Genomic DNA, 23,367 nt, shown 5'->3' on the forward strand with positions numbered 1-23,367 from the left:
AATGAAAGTAGTTAGAAAACTGGGCAGACTAGATGGGCAGAATGGTTCTTATCTGCCGTCACATTCTATGTTTCTATGTAAATGGTTCTCACATACTGACAGTATAAATAAGATCCATTTATTACCTTGTTATTCCATCATGGATCACTAGAACCCACTCAGCCTTCCACCCACACACACCGCATAGTGAAATGGTTCTCACATACTGACAGTGTACATAGGATCCACTTATTACCTAGTTACCCCATCATGGATCACTAGAACCAACTCAGCCTTCCACCCACATACAGCATTGTGAAATGGTTCTCACATACTGACAGTGTACATAGGATCCACTTATTACCTCGTTACCCCATCATGGATCACTAGAACCCACTCCAGCCTTCCACCCACACACAGCATAGTGAAATGGTTCTCACATACTGACAGTGTACATAGGATCCACTTATTACCTCGTTACCCCATCATGGATCACTAGAACCCACTCCAGCCTTCCACCCACACACAGCATAGTGAAATGGTTCTCACATACTGACAGTGTACATAGGATCCACTTATTACCTCGTTACCCCATCATGGATCACTAGAACCCACTCCAGCCTCCCACCCACACACAGCATAGTGAAATGGTTCTCACATACTGACAGTATACATAGGATCCACTTATTACCTCGTTACCCTATCATGGATCACTAGAACCCACTCAGCCTTCCACCCACATACAGCATAGTGAAATGGTTCTCACATACTGACAGTGTACATAGGATCCACTTATTACCTCGTTACCCCATCATGGATCACTAGAACCCACTCCAGCCTTCCACCCACACACAGCATAGTGAAATGGTTCTCACATACTGACAGTGTACATAGGATCCACTTATTACCTCGTTACCCCATCATGGATCACTAGAACCCACTCCAGCCTCCCACCCACACACCGCATAGTGAAATGGTTCTCACATACTGACAGTGTACATAGGATCCACTTATTACCTAGTTACCCCATCATGGATCACTAGAACCCACTCCAGCCTTCCACCCACACACAGCATAGTGAAATGGTTCTCACATACTGACAGTATACATAGGATCCACTTATTACCTCGTTACCCCATCATGGATCACTAGAACCCACTCCAGCCTCCCACCCACACACAGCATAGTGAAATGGTTCTCACATACTGACAGTGTACATAGGATCCACTTATTACCTCATTACCCCATCATGGATCACTAGAACCCACTCAGCCTCCCACCCACACACAGCATAGTGAAATGGTTCTCACATACTGACAGTATACATAGGATCCACTTATTACCTCGTTACCCCATCATGGATCACTAGAACCCACTCCAGCCTCCCACCCACACACAGCATAGTGAAATGGTTCTCACATACTGACAGTGTACATAGGATCCACTTATTACCTCGTTACCCCATCATGGATCACTAGAACCCACTCAGCCTTCCACCCACATACAGCATAGTGAAATGGTTCTCACATACTGACAGTGTACATAGGATCCACTTATTACCTCGTTACCCCATCATGGATCACTAGAACCCACTCCAGCCTTCCACCCACACACAGCATAGTGAAATGGTTCTCACATACTGACAGTATACATAGGATCCACTTATTACCTCGTTACCCCATCATGGATCACTAGAACCCACTGCAGCCTCCCACCCACATACAGCATAGTGAAATGGTTCTCACATACTGACAGTGTACATAGGATCCACTTATTACCTCGTTACCCATCATGGATCACTAGAACCCACTCCAGGCTCCCACCCACACACAGCATAGTGAAATGGTTCTCACATACTGACAGTATACATAGGATCCACTTATTACCTCGTTACCCATCATGGATCACTAGAACCCACTCCAGCCTCCCACCCACACACAGCATAGTGAAATGGTTCTCACATACTGACAGTGTACATAGGATCCACTTATTACCTCGTTACCCCATCATGGATCACTAGAACCCACTCCAGGCTCCCACCCACACACAGCATAGTGAAATGGTTCTCACATACTGACAGTATACATAGGATCCACTTATTACCTCGTTACCCCATCATGGATCACTAGAACCCACTCCAGCCTCCCACCCACACACAGCATAGTGAAATGGTTCTCACATACTGACAGTATACATAGGATCCACTTATTACCTCGTTACCCATCATGGATCACTAGAACCCACTCCAGGCTCCCACCCACACACAGCATGGTGAAATGGTTCTCACATACTGACAGTGTACATAGGATCCACTTATTATCTCGTTACTCCATCATGGATCACTAGAACCCACTCCAGCCTTCCACCCACACACAGCATAGTGAAATGGTTCTCACATACTGACAGTATACATAGGATCCACTTATTATCTCGGTACCCCATCATGGATCACTAGAACCCACTCCAGGCTCCCACCCACACACAGCATAGTGAGATGGTTCTCACATACTGACAGTATACATAGGATCCACTTATTACCTCGTTACCCCATCATGGATCACTAGAACCCACTCCATCCTCCCACCCACATACAGCATAGTGAAATGGTTCTCACATATTGACAGTATACATAGGATCCACTTATTACCTCGTTACCCTATCATGGATCACTAGAACCCACTCAGCCTTCCACCCACATACAGCATAGTGAAATGGTTCTCACATACTGACAGTGTACATAGGATCCACTTATTACCTCGTTACCCCATCATGGATCACTAGAACCCACTCCAGCCTTCCACCCACACACAGCATAGTGAAATGGTTCTCACATACTGACAGTATACATAGGATCCACTTATTACCTCGTTACCCCATCATGGATCACTAGAACCCACTCCAGCCTCCCACCCACATACAGCATAGTGAAATGGTTCTCACATACTGACAGTGTACATAGGATCCACTTATTACCTCGTTACCCCATCAAGGATCACTAGAACCCACTCCAGGCTCCCACCCACACACAGCATAGTGAAATGGTTCTCACATACTGACAGTATACATAGGATCCACTTATTACCTCGTTACCCCATCATGGATCACTAGAACCCACTCCAGCCTCCCACCCACACACAGCATAGTGAAATGGTTCTCACATACTGACAGTATACATAGGATGCACTTATTACCTCGTTACCCATCATGGATCACTAGAACCCACTCCAGCCTTCCACCCACACACAGCATAGTGAAATGGTTCTCACATACTGACAGTGTACATAGGATCCACTTATTACCTCGTTACCCCATCATGGATCACTAGAACCCACTCCAGCCTTCCACCCACACACAGCATAGTGAAATGGTTCTCACATACTGACAGTGTACATAGGATCCACTTATTACCTCGTTACCCCATCATGGATCACTAGAACCCACTCCAGCCTTCCACCCACACACAGCATAGTGAAATGGTTCTCACATACTGACAGTATACATAGGATCCACTTATTACCTTGTTACCCCATCATGGATCACTAGAACCCACTCCAGGCTCCCACCCACACACAGCATAGTGAAATGGTTCTCACATACTGACAGTATACATAGGATCCACTTATTACCTTGTTACCCCATCATGGATCACTAGAACCCACTCCAGCCTCCCACCCACACACAGCATATTGAAATGGTTCTCACATACTGACAGTATACATAGGATGCACTTATTACCTCGTTACCCATCATGGATCACTAGAACCCACTCCAGGCTCCCACTCACACACAGCATAGTGAAATGGTTCTCACATACTGACAGTATACATAGGATCCACTTATTACCTCGTTACCCCATCATGGATCACTAGAACCCACTCCAGGCTCCCACCCACACACAGCATAGTGAAATGGTTCTCACATACTGACAGTATACATAGGATCCACTTATTACCTCGTTACCCCATCATGGATCACTAGAACCCACTCCAGCCTCCCACCCACATACAGCATTGTGAAATGGTTCTCACATACTGACAGTGTACATAGGATCCACTTATTACCTCGTTACCCCATCATGGATCACTAGAACCCACTCCAGCCTCCCACCCACACAAAGCATAGTGAAATGGTTCTCACATACTGACAGTGTACATAGGATCCACTTATTACCTCCATACCCCATCATGGATCACTAGAACCCACTCCAGGCTCCCACCCACACACAGCATAGTGAAATGGTTCTCACATACTGACAGTATACATAGGATCCACTTATTACCTCGTTACCCCATCATGGATCACTAGAACCCACTCCAGCCTCCCACCCACACACAGCATAGTGAAATGGTTCTCACATACTGACAGTATACATAGGATCCACTTATTACCTCGTTACCCATCATGGATCACTAGAACCCACTCCAGGCTCCCACCCACACACAGCATAGTGAAATGGTTCTCACATACTGACAGTATACATAGGATCCACTTATTACCTCGTTACCCATCATGGATCACTAGAACCCACTCAGCCTTCCACCCACACACAGCATAGTGAAATGGTTCTCACATACTGACAATGTACATAGGATCCACTTATTACCTCGTTACCCCATCATGGATCACTAGAACCCACTCCAGGCTCCCACCCACACACAGCATAGTGAAATGGTTCTCACATACTGACAGTGTACATAGGATCCACTTATTACCTCGTTACCCCATCATGGATCACTAGAACCCACTCCAGGCTCCCACCCACACACAGCATAGTGAAATGGTTCTCACATACTGACAGTATACATAGGATCCACTTATTACCTCGTTACCCCATCATGGATCACTAGAACCCACTCCAGGCTCCCACCCACACACAGCATAGTGAAATGGTTCTCACATACTGACAGTATACATAGGATCCACTTATTACCTCGTTACCCCATCATGGATCACTAGAACCCACTCCAGCCTCCCACCCACACACAGCATAGTGAAATGGTTCTCACATACTGACAGTATACATAGGATCCACTTATTACCTCGTTACCCATCATGGATCACTAGAACCCACTCCAGGCTCCCACCCACACACAGCATAGTGAAATGGTTCTCACATACTGACAGTGTACATAGGATCCACTTATTACCTCGTTACCCCATCATGGATCACTAGAACCCACTCAGCCTTCCACCCACATACAGCATAGTGAAATGGTTCTCACATACTGACAGTGTACATAGGATCCACTTATTACCTCGTTACCCCATCATGGATCACTAGAACCCACTCCAGCCTTCCACCCACACACAGCATAGTGAAATGGTTCTCACATACTGACAGTATACATAGGATCCACTTATTATCTCGGTACCCCATCATGGATCACTAGAACCCACTCCAGGCTCCCACCCACACACAGCATAGTGAGATGGTTCTCACATACTGACAGTATACATAGGATCCACTTATTACCTCGTTACCCCATCATGGATCACTAGAACCCACTCCATCCTCCCACCCACATACAGCATAGTGAAATGGTTCTCACATACTGACAGTATACATAGGATCCACTTATTACCTCGTTACCCTATCATGGATCACTAGAACCCACTCAGCCTTCCACCCACATACAGCATAGTGAAATGGTTCTCACATACTGACAGTGTACATAGGATCCACTTATTACCTCGTTACCCCATCATGGATCACTAGAACCCACTCCAGGCTCCCACCCACACACAGCATAGTGAAATGGTTCTCACATACTGACAGTATACATAGGATCCACTTATTACCTCGTTACCCCATCATGGATCACTAGAACCCACTCCAGCCTCCCACCCACACACAGCATAGTGAAATGGTTCTCACATACTGACAGTATACATAGGATGCACTTATTACCTCGTTACCCATCATGGATCACTAGAACCCACTCCAGCCTTCCACCCACACACAGCATAGTGAAATGGTTCTCACATACTGACAGTGTACATAGGATCCACTTATTACCTCGTTACCCCATCATGGATCACTAGAACCCACTCCAGCCTTCCACCCACACACAGCATAGTGAAATGGTTCTCACATACTGACAGTGTACATAGGATCCACTTATTACCTCGTTACCCCATCATGGATCACTAGAACCCACTCCAGCCTTCCACCCACACACAGCATAGTGAAATGGTTCTCACATACTGACAGTATACATAGGATCCACTTATTACCTTGTTACCCCATCATGAATCACTAGAACCCACTCCAGGCTCCCACCCACACACAGCATAGTGAAATGGTTCTCACATACTGACAGTATACATAGGATCCACTTATTACCTTGTTACCCCATCATGGATCACTAGAACCCACTCCAGCCTCCCACCCACACACAGCATATTGAAATGGTTCTCACATACTGACAGTATACATAGGATGCACTTATTACCTCGTTACCCATCATGGATCACTAGAACCCACTCCAGGCTCCCACTCACACACAGCATAGTGAAATGGTTCTCACATACTGACAGTGTACATAGGATCCACTTATTACCTCGTTACCCCATCATGGATCACTAGAACCCACTCCAGCCTCCCACCCACATACAGCATTGTGAAATGGTTCTCACATACTGACAGTGTACATAGGATCCACTTATTACCTCGTTACCCCATCATGGATCACTAGAACCCACTCCAGGCTCCCACCCACACACAGCATAGTGAAATGGTTCTCACATACTGACAGTATACATAGGATCTACTTATTACCTCGTTACCCATCATGGATCACTAGAACCCACTCCAGGCTCCCACCCACACACAGCATAGTGAAATGGTTCTCACATACTGACAGTATACATAGGATCCACTTATTACCTCGTTACCCCATCATGGATCACTAGAACCCACTCCAGCCTCCCACCCACATACAGCATTGTGAAATGGTTCTCACATACTGACAGTGTACATAGGATCCACTTATTACCTCGTTACCCCATCATGGATCACTAGAACCCACTCCAGCCTCCCACCCACACAAAGCATAGTGAAATGGTTCTCACATACTGACAGTGTACATAGGATCCACTTATTACCTCGTTACCCCATCATGGATCACTAGAACCCACTCCAGGCTCCCACCCACACACAGCATAGTGAAATGGTTCTCACATACTGACAGTATACATAGGATCCACTTATTACCTCGTTACCCCATCATGGATCACTAGAACCCACTCCAGCCTCCCACCCACACACAGCATAGTGAAATGGTTCTCACATACTGACAGTATACATAGGATCCACTTATTACCTCGTTACCCATCATGGATCACTAGAACCCACTCCAGGCTCCCACCCACACACAGCATAGTGAAATGGTTCTCACATACTGACAGTGTACATAGGATCCACTTATTACCTCGTTACCCCATCATGGATCATTAGAACCCACTCCAGGCTCCCACCCACACACAGCATAGTGAAATGGTTCTCACATACTGACAGTATACATAGGATCCACTTATTACCTCGTTACCCCATCATGGATCACTAGAACCCACTCCAGGCTCCCACCCACACACAGCATAGTGAAATGGTTCTCACATACTGACAGTATACATAGGATCCACTTATTACCTCGTTACCCCATCATGGATCACTAGAACCCACTCCAGCCTCCCACCCACACACAGCATAGTGAAATGGTTCTCACATACTGACAGTATACATAGGATCCACTTATTACCTCGTTACCCATCATGGATCACTAGAACCCACTCCAGGCTCCCACCCACACACAGCATAGTGAAATGGTTCTCACATACTGACAGTGTACATAGGATCCACTTATTACCTCGTTACCCCATCATGGATCACTAGAACCCACTCCAGGCTCCCACCCACACAGAGCATAGTGAAATGGTTCTCACATACTGACAGTGTACATAGGATCCACTTATTACCTCGTTACTCCATCATGGATCACTAGAACCCACTCAGCCTTCCACCCACATACAGCATAGTGAAATGGTTCTCACATACTGACAGTGTACATAGGATCCACTTATTACCTCGTTACCCCATCATGGATCACTAGAACCCACTCCAGGCTCCCACCCACACACAGCATAGTGAAATGGTTCTCACATACTGACAGTGTACATAGGATCCACTTATTACCTCGTTACCCATCATGGATCACTAGAACCCACTCCAGCCTTCCACCCACACACAGCATAGTGTCCATTCATCTGCCAATTCTCGGGATACCAGAACAATCAAGTCAGAAAGATAATTTCTGAACATTGGCACTGGTTACTTAAAGATCCAATTCTGGCAACATTCTTACCCCCCAATCCTAGAATTGTCCATAGAGGTGTCAAGAACATGAAAAGAATCTTGACAGATAATATCCAAGATAAAAATACAGTTAAACCTAATTTTTGAACCAATTAAAGGGTTTCTTTAGATGTGGCAACTGTAATGCCTGTCGCAATACAAAAAGTGATAAACAGTGCATTAAGGAGTTCATAGTAAATAGCAAGACACATAAGGTAAAAGAACTCATAACCTGTTAAACCCAAAATGTAATATACATGTTAAAGTGTCCCTGTGGCCTAAGATACATAGGCAGAACCACCAGGCAATTGAGAATTAGAATCTGTGAACACGCATATAACATTAGGAGAAAATTCCAACAACATCAAGTCTCCCTACATTTTGAAGAGTTCCACAATTCTGATCCTTCCCCTTTTGGAATTTATGGGAATCCAACAGATGAATAAGAATTGGAGAGGAGGCAATCCGATTCAAAATCTAGGCCGAATGGAGATGAGGTGGATATTTGAACTTAATACCCCAATTCCTAACGGACTAAATAATGATTTCGAGATCTGTCATTTCTTAGATTCCTGAGGGTTATAAATTGATATATATCCAATTTCTATATGTAGTATAGGCTGATGAGATTCTATTATATCACTTTAAGAGTGTATGAAGGTAATGGAGCTAGATCACGATGTGTTAACCAGATCACGATATGGTAAAAGGAAACACAATGGTGGAATATCAATGATCATGTTGAAAGTTAGATATTGCCTTTTGATTCTTTTTCTCCTTATAGGAGATCATATAAGAATAAGAAAGAAAACTATTTGTCAAAAAAAAGAAAATAGATTGAAAGTTTAATAGTATTAACATATGTACTCTTGTTTTCTCTTTCTCTATAAGATATGTAGCAAAAGGAAAATATGCTGCAGTAAAAAAGAAATTCATATAACGTGTGCTGAATTGTAAATATAATTATATTTTTATTGACTGTGTATAAATATTTTGTTTTAAATTAATCTTTTTTTAAATATGTGAATCAGTTTATATGTGTAACATAAGAAATATAAATACTCTTTAAGATATTAGTACATAAGGAGTTAAATTCCCATAAGAGACTAGGGAAAAGCAGCCTTCCATTCAAAATAGGATGTGCTTGCTAATCCAATTGATCTGTCTGGGACACCATATATATGCAAATGTGGACTGAGAGAAAAAAAAAAAACGAAGCCAATTAGGCATTAGATTGATCGTATAAAAACTCGTATCAGTGAAGACTGACTCCAGCGCATTACGTCCTGACGAAGCCGTCCGAGAACGGCGAAACGCGTAGACAGCCACGTAATCACGTAAAAGAGGAGGCGGAGCCTAAACACGAGCCGGGAATACGGAAGAGGGAACAAGTTTATACTTACCTGCCGACCCGAACTTCACAACAGGAGCTCCATCCAACCCCTGTGATTCAGGAGACATCACCCAGTGTGGGACAGTCTTGCTGTGAGCAAACGGGAACATATACCGTTATGCTCACCACCGTTTCCAGTAAGCAGGAATTTGTTTACACTGCTATTTAGTTGTATTTTAGTTGCTTTTTATAAATTGTACACAATAAATTGTTATTTTTATATCATATACACGTATTTGAATCTATACCAATCCATGCAGATCTGTACTATGATCTCTTGTTGATTTTTCTTTTTTGCATGTTTTATATGAAATTTGAGTCCCATCCAGCAAAGTCTAAGTATAAATTTATTTTGTTTGGTGATAGGGGCTTATCTACTCTATATCGCTCCACTTCCTGTACATTATATTCCAAAGAGAACATTGCCTGCTGTGCTGCCTATGCCATTAATACTCACCTACAGGGTACTTGCATAGACGGACACTCTGGTGTTATATATACACCGAGGGCAGCACTCTCCAGGCATTATATGTCGTGAGAGCCTTTGAAGTTCTTGTTATCAGGATTTTTCATTTATACTGAGCCATTGTGGAACCACTATCTACCAAGGAGAGATCTGTGACAGGCAGCAACGTTATAGATTCGTTGGTGGCCCCTTAATCTCACAATGCCAGCACAATATTATTTATTAACCCTTCCCCTACCAAACACTTTTTGTGAGATAAAATCTTAGTATATGTTACAAAGGCCAAATCACAAACCATTTCCCAGCAAAGTGTTGCTATTGTTCTGGACAGTTTATCTGGGCCATTCGTCAAGTTAAACAGAAAAATGGGACTTGGAGATGGTCCAAACAAATCATGTCCTGATCAAATGTACAGTCATCATAGAATATCCAGAGGCAACAGATGCAGCTCAGCTTTAAGATGGTGCTGTCATTAAAGAAACTGCAACTACTTTAACTGATTGTACTCCATTGAGAACTAGTGAACAGCCTAGCTCTTTCAATGCATTCTCTGATAAAATCCCTACTGCTTCCTTAATTGAGTTTAGTGATGAATAAAATGATTACATTCCACAATAAGAATGTCCATTACAGAAGGACCAGAGCGGACGCCTTGTATTTCAGAAGTAACAGGGGGCCATCACACAGATAAACGTCTAGACTCAGGTGCTTTCCTTATTTAGTGAGGATCAAGAAAATGCCGACAATTTGTATACTTTTTCAATTCAGTATATAACAAGGAAGAACCAATGGTTGTAGATATAATTTAATCACTGTTAAAAAAAAAGATTACCGTAAACCGTTGCTTGGCTGAGAAAGGAAAAAGTACTCAAAGTTACATAAAGGTAAGGTACATAGAGGCCTTTTGCCAGATGGTATTCACCCACAAATAGATGAAGAGCTTATTGTTAAAATAGCCAGGACATCGTTTTTATGAATGAGAAAATAGTGCAGCGCACTCAGACTACAAAAATACAAAAAAAAAAGAAGGCTACTAAAATGCCTAACTAAGTATAAATATGGGGATTTGGTTCCACCATATGGCCATATGTTGTTAAGCCCACCACTACTTTCAAAGTACCCCATTATCGGTGGGTCCTACACTACAATGTGGGAGACAAATAAATAGTAATAGTGTCATAAATAAAATAGTGTTAAATACTAGTAAGAGCATAGTGAGTATACAAACAAAAGTGATGAAAGCAATTAAAAGCAGTGTTAAAACTAAATAATTAATGTGTTAGTGCTGAAAATGAGTATACTCACTAATGCAGATGACTGTGTTCACTGGAAAAAATAATAAAAGTGACTTGACTAATGACAAACTCCTCCTTAATATACACACCTGTGGCCACCTCTAAAGGAGACTCTGAAGCTGGGGGGGCCTGGGCGGGGTGCTTAACCCCTAAGGAATCTGGTCTGGACTCCAAATATAGTATAAACAGAGAAAGGATAGGGGGCACTCCCGAGACCTGAATTTTGCATGAAAGGTGCTGCCGCTGTGACCAAAATTTCATGAATGAGAAAATAGTACAGCGCACTCAGACTACAAAAATACAAAAAACAAAGAAGGCTACTAAAATGCCTAACTAAGTATAAATATGGGGATTTGGTTCCACCATATGGCCATATGTTGTTAAGCCCACCACTACTTTCAAAGTAAGCTTACTGTTAAAATAGCCAGGACATCGTTTTTATTGATTCTTTTCTTTCAGGAATCTTAACAAAATATTGGTGTAAAGCAGATGTGGTTTTCATAATTAAAAAGTCATCAAAATCCCAGTCTGTCAGAAAACCATCCGTGCAGGGCCGGATTTAGATGAAAAGAGGCCCTAGGCTATTCCACTTATGAGGCCCTTTCACCTCCCATTTTTAAGTTTGTAAATTACATGAGAGACAATAAAATACATCAATACTGTGTTAAATATGTTAAATGAAACATGTCGTGATTGGTACTAACCTTTATAAAAAAATGTGGCACGGATAATAAATAAAAAAAAAGTCGAGATGAGGAGGGGGGGGTGATTGTGAGAGGGGTGATGAGGAGAGGGGGGGTGATTGTGAGAGGGGTGATGAGGAGAGGGGGGGTGATTGTGAGAGGGGGGGTGATTGTGAGATGGAGGGGGGTGATTAAAAAAATTACCTTAAATCCCTGGTGGTCCGGTGGGGTCCCTGGTGGTCCGGTGGCCCTCATTTCCGGTCAGACCATGGATCTTGCGAGACCCAATCAGAGCGTTGCCGTGGTAACCCACAGCAACGCTCTGATTGGGCAGTGCACGCGAGATCCATGGTCTGCAGCTCTGCACATTGCGGAGCTGCAGACCGCCGGTCTCGGCAATCACGGCAGGAGGGGCATTGCAGTCTGCCCTGGGCACCCCTCTAGTAAGTGGCACCCAGGGCGGACCGGCCCTGCATCCATGGTTGCAAAAAGTTTTTAAAATGTTATAATATTCAGAAATGTATTTTGAAAATAATTATTGCAGTGAATCAACTTGTTTTAAAAAGGACAAATCAAACTAACTTGATTCCTTTCTACGAAGAAGCGGCATAAATATAGATCAGAGTGTTGTAGTAGATGGCCTATGATACAGTTCCACACAGAAATGGTTTTAGATGAAAATGGATTTCATATTGGTTTACAGGTAGGATACAGACAGTAAAATGTTCAATTTGGACAATAGGGGAAAGTGTAGCATCTCCAGGTTTGGCCTGGGTCCTCTTATATTTAATCTGTTTATAAATTATTTGCAAACGCGATTTAGATAACAAATCTATACAGGTGTACGAAATAATGATGTACAATTTAGGTTGTGGTGCGTACATATACATGACTGGACTGTACACAATATAAATGACTATACTAACGGCTTTATTATAAAGAACTGAAAATCAGATTTACATTTTACAAATCATCTATTTTAGCCTACATTATGTTTAGAGTTTACTACAATTAAGTGTTTTGTTAATAAACCCTTTTCAGTTTGGGAGCAGATTTCCAGTTACCATTGGCTGTCTTTGGACCCAATTAGATACCTTTCCATGAGCCGGTAATATCAGAAATAATTAATCCTGGCTTCTGATCTTCACCCAAGCCTTCTCTATTACACTAAACCCAGCATGAAGCGGCTCAGTGAAGGTGGCAGTGAAGGTGTGTAAGTGTCTGATTGGGTCACAAAGCTCATAGAAGGAGATCCGTCCAGCCACATAATCCAGGTATATTCCAAATCGCAGACAGGTAGGGATACGAGGTAAAGAGATCCTTTTTTTGTCATGGCTTACAGAATAGCTCCTACTTTCAAATCTCCATAATCCCCAGGACTTGTTATTACCCCCAATCCATGACTGATCTCCCTCCCTCTCTATACTGGGATATGTCACCCCTACACACCATTGCCCTAAATCACTGCACTCCACTTCCCAGTAATGTCGGCCTGAGGAGAAACTCCTGGTGCTTAACACCTGATCATAATCTAGAAATCTTTCTGGGGTATCTGGATAATCCTTTATTGTTTCTGAAGAGGAGGCAGTTTTCAAGTCATGTGATACAGTAACATATCTTTCAGCGGTGTTCACATCCAGTAATATGTCTGAAGCCTCCAGAGGATGGCGCCGTCTCTTTACTTTAGATACAATAACATCTAAACCTGTGTGTAAGGTCTCTGTGATCAGATTTACATCCATGTCTCCTACAGCATGGGCCTGCTTATTACCTTCTGCCTCAACATCCAAAATGTCAGTGTTATGGGATTTCCATCCTTGTAAGACAGTTAATGGGTCCGTCGTGTTGCACAGCTCCTCGATGTGACCCATCTCCCTGGACAGATCCTCCTTCTTTATTTCCAGCTTCCGGATTAGATCTGAGACTCGGAGTGAGACCTGCTCTTTCTGCCTGGAGATCTCACTCAGGACTCGCTTCTCCAGGGCTTCCAGCTGTTTTCTGATGTCCATAATTAATGCAGTAACTTGCTCTGCTATGCTGCCTGCACTTGCCTGCACTGCCTTTCTGTGCTCCTGCAGACTCTGGACTCTTTTCTCAGTCTCCTCTCTTCTTGAGGTCAGTTTCTGCAGAATATTTCTCAGCTTCATCCCCTTCTTCTCGGACGCCTCGCTCAGGGTCTCTATCTGGTGACCCTTGTGCTCTCCAATTAAGCAGCATGAAACACAGATGCAGGTAGCATCTACAGAGCAGTAGTATTTTAGGATCTCTTTATGAGTGGAACATTTTCTGTTTTGCAAGGAAGTTGTGGGTTCCAATAAGACGTGTTCTGGTGACTTACTGTGGACCTTCAGGTGGTTTTCACACAGAGAAGCTTCACACATCAGACATGTTTTAGCAGCTGGTTCAGGGTTGTTAATGCAGTATGTACAAAGAATCATCAGCCCCTGGTCTGGGTGATTAGATAGGAAACGCTCGGCAATGTTACACAGCTTCCTGTTCTTCTCCAGTGCCGGACGTTCCTGAAACTCTGCTCTGCATTCAGGACACCTATAGGCTCCGGATCCCTCCTGTGTGTCCAGCACATCCCCAATACAGACCCGGCAGAAGCTGTGTCCACATGTCAGGGTTACAGGATCTGTATAAATACTCAGACAGATGGAGCAGGTCAGCTCGTCTCTCAGATCAGCAGACGCCATGACTGGAAGAAGGAAGAAGATATAAATCTCCCGCGCTTACGAGAGATTAGTAGTGTTAACCCTTTATGATACAAACTGCAGGATTCTTTAACAGCAGTGCCATTCATTGTAAAACCAGTCATTATATAGCAGAGACAGGGAAGATACACACAGGGTATAAAAAGTTCATCTCTCAGACATCAAAACGCCTACAATTAGACCAAAAAAATAAATAGATAAAGTTAAACAAAATAGTGAATAACACTGAAATGTTTTTATACTTCATTCACTGTGTGTATATATTTAATTGGACGCTTCCCCATAGACAATCCTTGCTGTTCTTTAATAGTAGTATGTTCTTAGCTTTTTATTTTTAATGCCCATACATACATTTATTAAAGGGATACTGTAGTGCCAGGAATACAGAGCTGTATTCCTGGCACTACCGATTCTCCCCTCCCCTCCCCAGTAAAACCCCTTTATTTACTGACCGTATCCCAGCGCCGATGTCCCTCGAAGCTCCGCCCCCTCCTCTGTCCCGTGACAAGTGAGGTCTAATGCGAAAGCGCATTAGACCTCTCTATGTGAAAGCATTGGATCAATGCTTTCCTATGGGGTTGTCACATTCTTATGATGACAAGCAAGATTTTTCTCTTTTTGTTACCGTCCCTTTAAATGCAGTTCCTGGTTTTCACCTCTAGTGGCCTCCCTAGTCACATCATACTCACCTGTATCCTATGTTAATAAGTCCTGCTATAAATGGCCACACCCAACAAAGCAAGAGGCCATTACATTGAAGTTGGTGTTCATACTGAAAAACTTCATATCCTGGCTCCTGTGAGAGATCTTGGCTCCTGTACCTTCATTACATCCTACTAGAATTGCTACAATCCTTTCTCCTTAATAATTTGGATTACTATCAACTCTCCTGTACTTACCTGCATTGCATCCTACCTAAAAGGTACTTACCTGCATTGCATCCTACCTAAAAGGTACTTACCTGCATTGCATCCTACCTAAAAGGTACTTACCTGCATTGCATCCTACCTAAAAGGTACTTACCTGCATTGCATCCTACCTAAAAGGTACTTACCTGCATTGCATCCTACCTAAAAGGTACTTACCTGCATTGCATCCTACCTAAAAGGTACTTACCTGCATTGCATCCTACCTAAAAGGTACTTACCTGCATTGCATCCTACCTAAAAGGTACTTACCTGCATTGCATCCTACCTAAATTGATACAAACATTACTCCTTCATAAATTGGATTACTATCAACTCTCCTGTACTTGCCTGAATTACTTCAATCCGGCACCATAACTACTTGATCTGCTATTGATTTAACCTGCCTACCTGATTCATTCAATCCGGCACCATAACTACTTGATCTGCTATTGATTTAACCTGCCTACCTGATTCATTCAATCCGGCACCATAACTACTTGATCTGCTATTGATTTAACCTGCCTACCTGATTCATTCAATCCGGCACCATAACTACTTGATCTGCTATTGATTTAACCTGTCTACCTGATTCATTCAATCCGGCACCATAACTACTTGGATCTGCTATTGATTTAACCTGCCTACCTGATTCATTCCATCCGGCACCATAACTACTTGATCTGCTATTGATTTAACCTGCCTACCTGATTCATTCCATCCGGCACCATAACTACTTGATCTGCTATTGATTTAACCTGCCTACCTGATTCATTCCATCCGGCACCATAACTACTTGATCTGCTATTGATTTAACCTGCCTACCTGATTCATTCCATCCGGCACCATAACTACTTGATCTGCTATTGATTTAACCTGCCTACCTGATTCATTCCATCCGGCACCATAACTACTTGATCTGCTATTGATTTAACCTGCCTACCTGATTCATTCAATCCGGCACCATAACTACTTGATCTGCTATTGATTTAACCTGCCTACCTGATTCATTCAATCCGGCACCATAACTACTTGATCTGCTATTGATTTAACCTGCCTACCTGATTCATTCAATCCGGCACCATAACTACTTGATCTGCTATTGATTTAACCTGCCTACCTGATTCATTCAATCCGGCACCATAACTACTTGGATCTGCTATTGATTTAACCTGCCTACCTGATTCATTCCATCCGGCACCATAACTACTTGGATTGCTATTGATTTAACCTGCCTACCTGATTCATTCAATCCGGCACCATAACTACTTGGATCTGCTATTGATTTAACCTGCCTACCTGATTCATTCCATCCTGCACCATAACTACTTGATCTGCTATTGATTTAACCTGCCTACCTGATTCATTCCATCCTGCACCATAACTACTTGATCTGCTATTGATTTAACCTGCCTACCTGATTCATTCCATCCGGCACCATAACTACTTGATCTGCTATTGATTTAACCTGCCTACCTGATTCATTCCATCCGGCACCATAACTACTTGGATTGCTATTGAATTATCCTAACTACCTTGATAAATACAACCTGCAAACCCCGCTATCTGGACATTGCTGAAATCTGATATCTAAGGTGTTCCTTTCATTCCTGATGCCTGTCTTGTTGTTTTCACTATACTTCTCCAGCTTTATGAATTGCACGCTTGGTTGTTTTCTTTATAGGGCATATTGCCTTAACGTTTACTTCTCCCTTTTGCTTATTATTTATTATAATGTCAAAGGCTCCGAATAAAGTAATTTCTGTTAAACCTGGCAATCGTCTCCTATCTGACCTGGTCGAGAACATGACCGGGGTAAAATCTGACGCTGGACGTCCTGATATTCTTAAATATGAACACGTGCTTTTTGACCTGTAATGTCCATTTAATAAACTCCTTATACTTAGTTTATCCGCCTTATTTTGGGGTCGGAGAGCAGGGGGTGACTTTGAATTTCATGCATACATTTGTTTGTACTTAAAGGGACACTATAGTCACCAGAACAACCCCAGCTTATTGAATTTGTTCTGGTGAGTAGAATCATTCCCTTCAGGCTTTTTGCTGTAAACACTGTCTTTTCAGAAATATACAAAAATAGGAAAATGATAGCACTCCAAGGACTAATGTAGAATAAATGGTAAAACTTACTTTTATTCAGGTTGTTTGCTGGTAAAAGATCTGTCAATATTTCAGTTCAAGATTCTGAACTTTCCTAAAGAGATTTATGACAGATAACAGTGTTACAATGTCACTATTGATACATTTTAAATATATATATATATATATATATATATATATATATATAGAAACAGCAATGTCCTACTTGTACTTATAGCCCTATAACTTTAAACCTTTCGCTTTGGTGTTTTTTTTTGGCGGTTGTAGATGCGCAACAGATTTTGGGGGTTAAAGTTCAAAAGTTTTTTATTTATTTTTTTACTTTTCCCAACCCATATTTTATAGTAAATGATATGAAAATAATGGTATCTTTAATGACAAGAAAAACAGTATATAATATGTGTGGGTACAAATTACAGCTACACACAAACATAGCAGAAATGTAAAAAAACTGCCTGGTCCCAAACCGGAAGAACATTGAAACCCGCTCTGGTCACTAAGGGGTTAAAGTGATATTATACTATTATTTGTTACTGTTTCCATACTCTATATGTCCCCTTTTTACTTTAAAATAATTAGACTGAATGACTAAAAGCCAAATACCCTAATCCGTGCAGATGTTTAATGTCGCTCACACGGCATAATTGGCTGTTGTAACCGTGGGTTAATGAGGTCCTTAAGGGGCTAATGAGGTAAACCCTCAGATCTGCTGCATGAAAGGATATAGTGACCAAGTATAGTTCCTACCGATATATTTACTATGGATTTCTCGATTTTATAACTGAGCCTGTAGTTCCTGTATACTGATTGACACATGTGGGGGCCTTCCCCTGGTTATCTGAAATGAAAGCCAGGGGTAGGCAGCCTTCGGGTCACCAGATGCTGTGGACTACATCTCCCCTGATGCTTTGCCAGCATTATGGCTGTAAGAGTATGCAGGTGTAACAAACCCCAGGGGTCGTTTTCAGTCCTGGAACTCCGGTGCAGTAACAGCTCCCTTACAAGCACGATCCACAGCGATCCGGAGGCTGAGAACAGGATTAGGCTGGTTCAGTCATAGCAGTGGGGTATAATAAAAATCCAATGCAAAGGCATCCGATGAAGGGTCAGGCGTCAATCAGTCAGACGGTACAGAGGTCAGGGCAGGCGGCCATCAGGAAAATCCGGAGAGCAGCAAAGTCCGTAAACCAGGAAACACAGGCAAACAAACACTAGGAGTTCTGAGGCAGGAAACAACCAGGCACTGACTGACCAGGTGTGCTCTGCTTATAGAGGAATGGCCCAATCACATTACCTGTACGAGGGGTTACCTGAGGTCAATGTGTCACTCAGCCTCATATTGGATGCATCATTGTCTTGGCTCCGCCCCCAGCCACTCCTCCTGCAGACCAGTCTCTGCATGCAGCGTCTGCCATCTTGGAATGCTGGAGCAATCACTCTGAGTTCCTGGCTGTAACTCGAGGTACAGAGGATGCAGACTGGGGTGCCCAGGGACTATAACCACTGCAGACTGACCTCCAGGGCCTTGTGAGGGCCTTGGGACAGGTGAGTACCGTCAGCGAATGTGACAGCGGGGCGATGTAGTCCACAACACTTCCAGCTATCAATTACTAAAAAAAAAATGTACCCCACCCACTGCCGCAAAGCTCCGCCCACTCTGTCCAACCCACATCTACTTATAGTGCAGATTACAGGGTCTACTCAATAAAGAGAGAATTACAGGGAATTGAGATGGGAATTTTAAACTTAAGGCCAAAGTAGCAGAGTTGGAAAAATTCTCCCATTCAGCTGCACTATTTCTGCCTAACATTTTGAAATCACAATTCCCTGCAATTCTATTTATAACACCAAGTTCCCACCAGCAGTACCATCATCCTTGGTATACGATAGATACATTCGCAGCAGAGCATCTATAGCAGGCAGGTACAATTTATCACTTTTAGGTGAGTTGGGTATCGGTGGTGACACTGTCAGTACAAATATAGAAAGACCTCAGATAAACCGCATCCAACAGCGCATCCAGCTCACCCACACATCTCAGATGGGTCGCACAAAGAGGCAAGCAGACCCCGGCAGCACCCCGAGACCCTCGGGACACGGAGGGGAGCAGTCCATCAGATCCTACCTTCATGCCACGGCCCGCGCCCAGTCACCACAGTGGGAGATGGAGGCCGCAAACCTGTCCCTCAAATCCCTCCCTTCCACGCTGCCAGATTCTCGCCAGCACCATCCCTTGCATCAGAAACTCAACAACCGCCGGACGGTTAGTGGAGAGACATCTTCCCTTAACCTACTCACCAAATCTGGTTCACGAGGAAGTGGCTCAACTACGCGCTGACATTGCGAACGTGGAGACCCGCATTTCAGTGGCGGAGACCGAGACTAGTGCACTGAGAACCGACCTAGAACAGACGATCATGGCCGTTACGAATCAAGAGGCTGACTTAGCCTACCTTACCACATGGGTAGACGAATCAGACAACTGTGGCCGCAGTCTAAACCTGCGCGTCCGTGGGGTGCGAGAAAGGGGACCCTCAGAAAACGTGCCGGAAATACTGCAACAAATTTTCACCCAGGTACTGGGAGGACAGCACATACCCAGAAAAGGCCTAGTCCGAGCACACAGGGCACTAAGACCCATACTGGCACCAGAAGAACAACTCAGGGACATAATATACTGCCTAGACAATTACCAACTTAAAGAAGAAATACTATGCACAGCCCGCCGCATGGGAGCCATCAGCCTGGAAGGCCAGGCCATATTCATACACCAAGACCTGTCCCGCTACACTCTACAAGCTAGGAGAGCCCTACGCCCAGTGACATCTGTCCTGCAACAAGCTGGAGCTACCCATTCTCACTCTCGGCCAGACATGGACCGGATCAGCTGGTGATACAAAAGCCGGATGAAGTCATGGGATTCATACGCACCATGGGCCTCCCACCGCTGCAGGTACCCAACTGGCTGGCGAGATCATTTTTCCAACAACCACTGGGACCACAACAGCCACGCAGACCCAACCCAGGCCCACAAAGACCCCAGCAACCGCGACTGGAACCAGGGCCAAGCACGGCAGGAGCAGTAACCAAGTGACACACTGCAAAGCCTAGGCATGTGAATGGGGACTCAAAAACCACAGAAAGGCCTAGATGAACCGTGAGGCGGGGCCAGGGGGAGAGGGAGGGAGGTACTGCATGAGCTGAAAGTCGGAGCAGAGAAGGGCAGGAAGCGGAAGGAAAGTAGCGCTAGGGAGGGGAGGAAGCAAGGGGAGAGGGTTGAGGAGTGGGTAGAAACGGGATGAACCACAAGGGAGAGGGGTGGGAGGAAGCACAGGGAGGGAGGGGAGGCAGGATAGGCGTGAGGAGAGATAAGGGAGGGTGAGGGACATAAAATAACAATATAACAAAAAAAAAAATGAGGGGGGGAATAATACCTATTTTATACAAAACTCCTGGGCAAAATACCATGGTACCTGATATTAGAGAGGGCGCCCATATACAATCTTAACGCAAAGAGGGGCAAGGACAAATGCCCCACCCGCAAACCAGAGCCGTACAAAGTACTTAACCAAGGGGAGGGAAATGGGCAAGGAGTGAAGCAGACTAGTTTTGCCACCAAGATTAGCATACTGGCTCACACCGGGCAACTGTAATCTGGGGACTGAAATGCTTTACATGCTGTGTTTACTGATAAATGTGTGATATCTTACATGCACCTGAACCACAAACGCGCCCGACTAAACAAGGCATCAGGCGGACCCCGAGACCCAAACCCAACCGCTCACTAAGCCCAGAGACCTAGAAACGGCAGGGAACAGGCAGTGACAATGCTACCGCAGAGTGACAGGCAACTTAGGGGCCTAACCCCCTGACACTACAGACCCCCCTCATTACGCCAACACAGGTGACACGACACAAGCTAGGAGACAGCACCACCGACTCGAACCATATACCGGCTAACCCCCAGAGCCCTTCCAGACCACCTCGGCCCACCGGGCATCCCCACAAAAATGGGACCCTCCCCATAAGAACAATAGTCCCCGCACTAAACGACCCCAAACTGAACGGTTCACAGAGCAAAACCCCTCAGGTCAAGTCATACCCACAGTAACACAGACCCCGAAAATGGTGGCCTCATACTTGCGGAAGAGTCAGCTATAGCAACGACCCACACGCCACGCAACCATTGACCCACACACACCCATTACGAGAGACGGAGCAGATGCTCCAGCTACACAGCCACTTAGGAGACGATAGACCAAGTACCACGTACAATACAACATACTACGAACTGCGCCCACAAGGACTCGATAGTCACCATGCGGCGGACTGAGCCACCGTGGACGGGTAGCCCGACACCCCCATAGGCATAGGACACAGAAACAACCGTCTGACAGGGGTCACACAATTTTGGAACCGACCCTGGCCCACCAACTGGTCGGGCCAAACCGTCAAATCACTGGGACAATTGTCCATTAACCTACAATCCATCAAGGACTCTACAGACAACACAAACCTGCGCAGACGCCAGCACCCGGTCATACCCGTGGCCACACCACACTACACACACATACCTATTCCCACTGTGACAAACTGCCTTTTGTCACTGAATTGTTATGTGCCAAACTGCCTTTTTCCCCTGACTGTTGGAGGAGCCTGATTGCTAGCCTCCTGCCTCATGACTATGGCCCTGGGTTGTATGGCCCTTTACAAACATTATTTGGGCTTTTTGGATTTTGGGACACTTTTTGAATCCATGGGAAGGTGTGTCTCTTCCCCTCCACCGTTTCCTGTCCATTGTTCTCCAGCAGGGCGTTGTCCCAGGGACACTGCCAGACCTGTTTAAACTAGCTGCTTTGTCCCTCCTCAACTTCTCATCAGCCCGTGCTAAACTTTAACCCCATGGTGATTGGACTGTGTTTGTGGGATCTGAGCGCTGTTCACCTATATTGGGCGCTCAGATCCAAGCTATCTAGGGCTAGGTTGAATGTGGGGGTTCTGTTCAGTATGATAGGAATTATGTATTTTTGTGTATTTTTGCTGTTGTTGTGAATTGATATGTTTTCTGTATGCTGGAGATAATTGGCTTACCACACCCAAGCCATGCTTGCAGTCGGTCAAATAGGACGTCCATCTATCTTTTAACCACTGGACCAATTTGTATGATTTTAACATATGTTTGTATTTGGAGTATGCTGATTCTGAATATGTAATGTGATGTATACTTTTAAAGTTATGAACATTGTGTAAAACTGTATATTTTCCTGCCTGTGATAATTACGTTAGCCCATTGTGTTCAGTAACTATATCACAGACAGAGGGGAGGATTTGACTGTGTGTGTGTGGGAGTGTTAGTTTGTTAATTAGTGTTCCCATTGGTTTGTGTCCCTTTTGTCACAGTTACCACCAGGTCCAGGGGCCTGAAAACCTGTATAAAATAAAGTCCTTTTGTGTGCATTAAAGC

At 44.1% G+C, this 23,367-nt stretch overlaps 1 protein-coding gene across 1 annotated transcript; it reads right to left on the minus strand.

Annotated features, from left to right (window-relative positions):
* Window positions 1–13,248: 13,248 nt before the first annotated feature.
* On the minus strand, window positions 13,249–14,871 carry LOC134575277 (nuclear factor 7, ovary-like). The gene has a single exon (XM_063434542.1). The coding sequence runs from the start codon at window positions 14,860–14,862 to the stop codon at window positions 13,291–13,293; it is 1,572 nt and encodes a 523-aa protein (XP_063290612.1). The 5' UTR covers window positions 14,863–14,871; the 3' UTR covers window positions 13,249–13,290.
* Window positions 14,872–23,367: the final 8,496 nt, after the last annotated feature.

The sequence above is a fragment of the Pelobates fuscus genome, chromosome 10 (assembly GCF_036172605.1).
Source record: "Pelobates fuscus isolate aPelFus1 chromosome 10, aPelFus1.pri, whole genome shotgun sequence".
Taxonomy (NCBI): domain Eukaryota; kingdom Metazoa; phylum Chordata; class Amphibia; order Anura; family Pelobatidae; genus Pelobates; species Pelobates fuscus.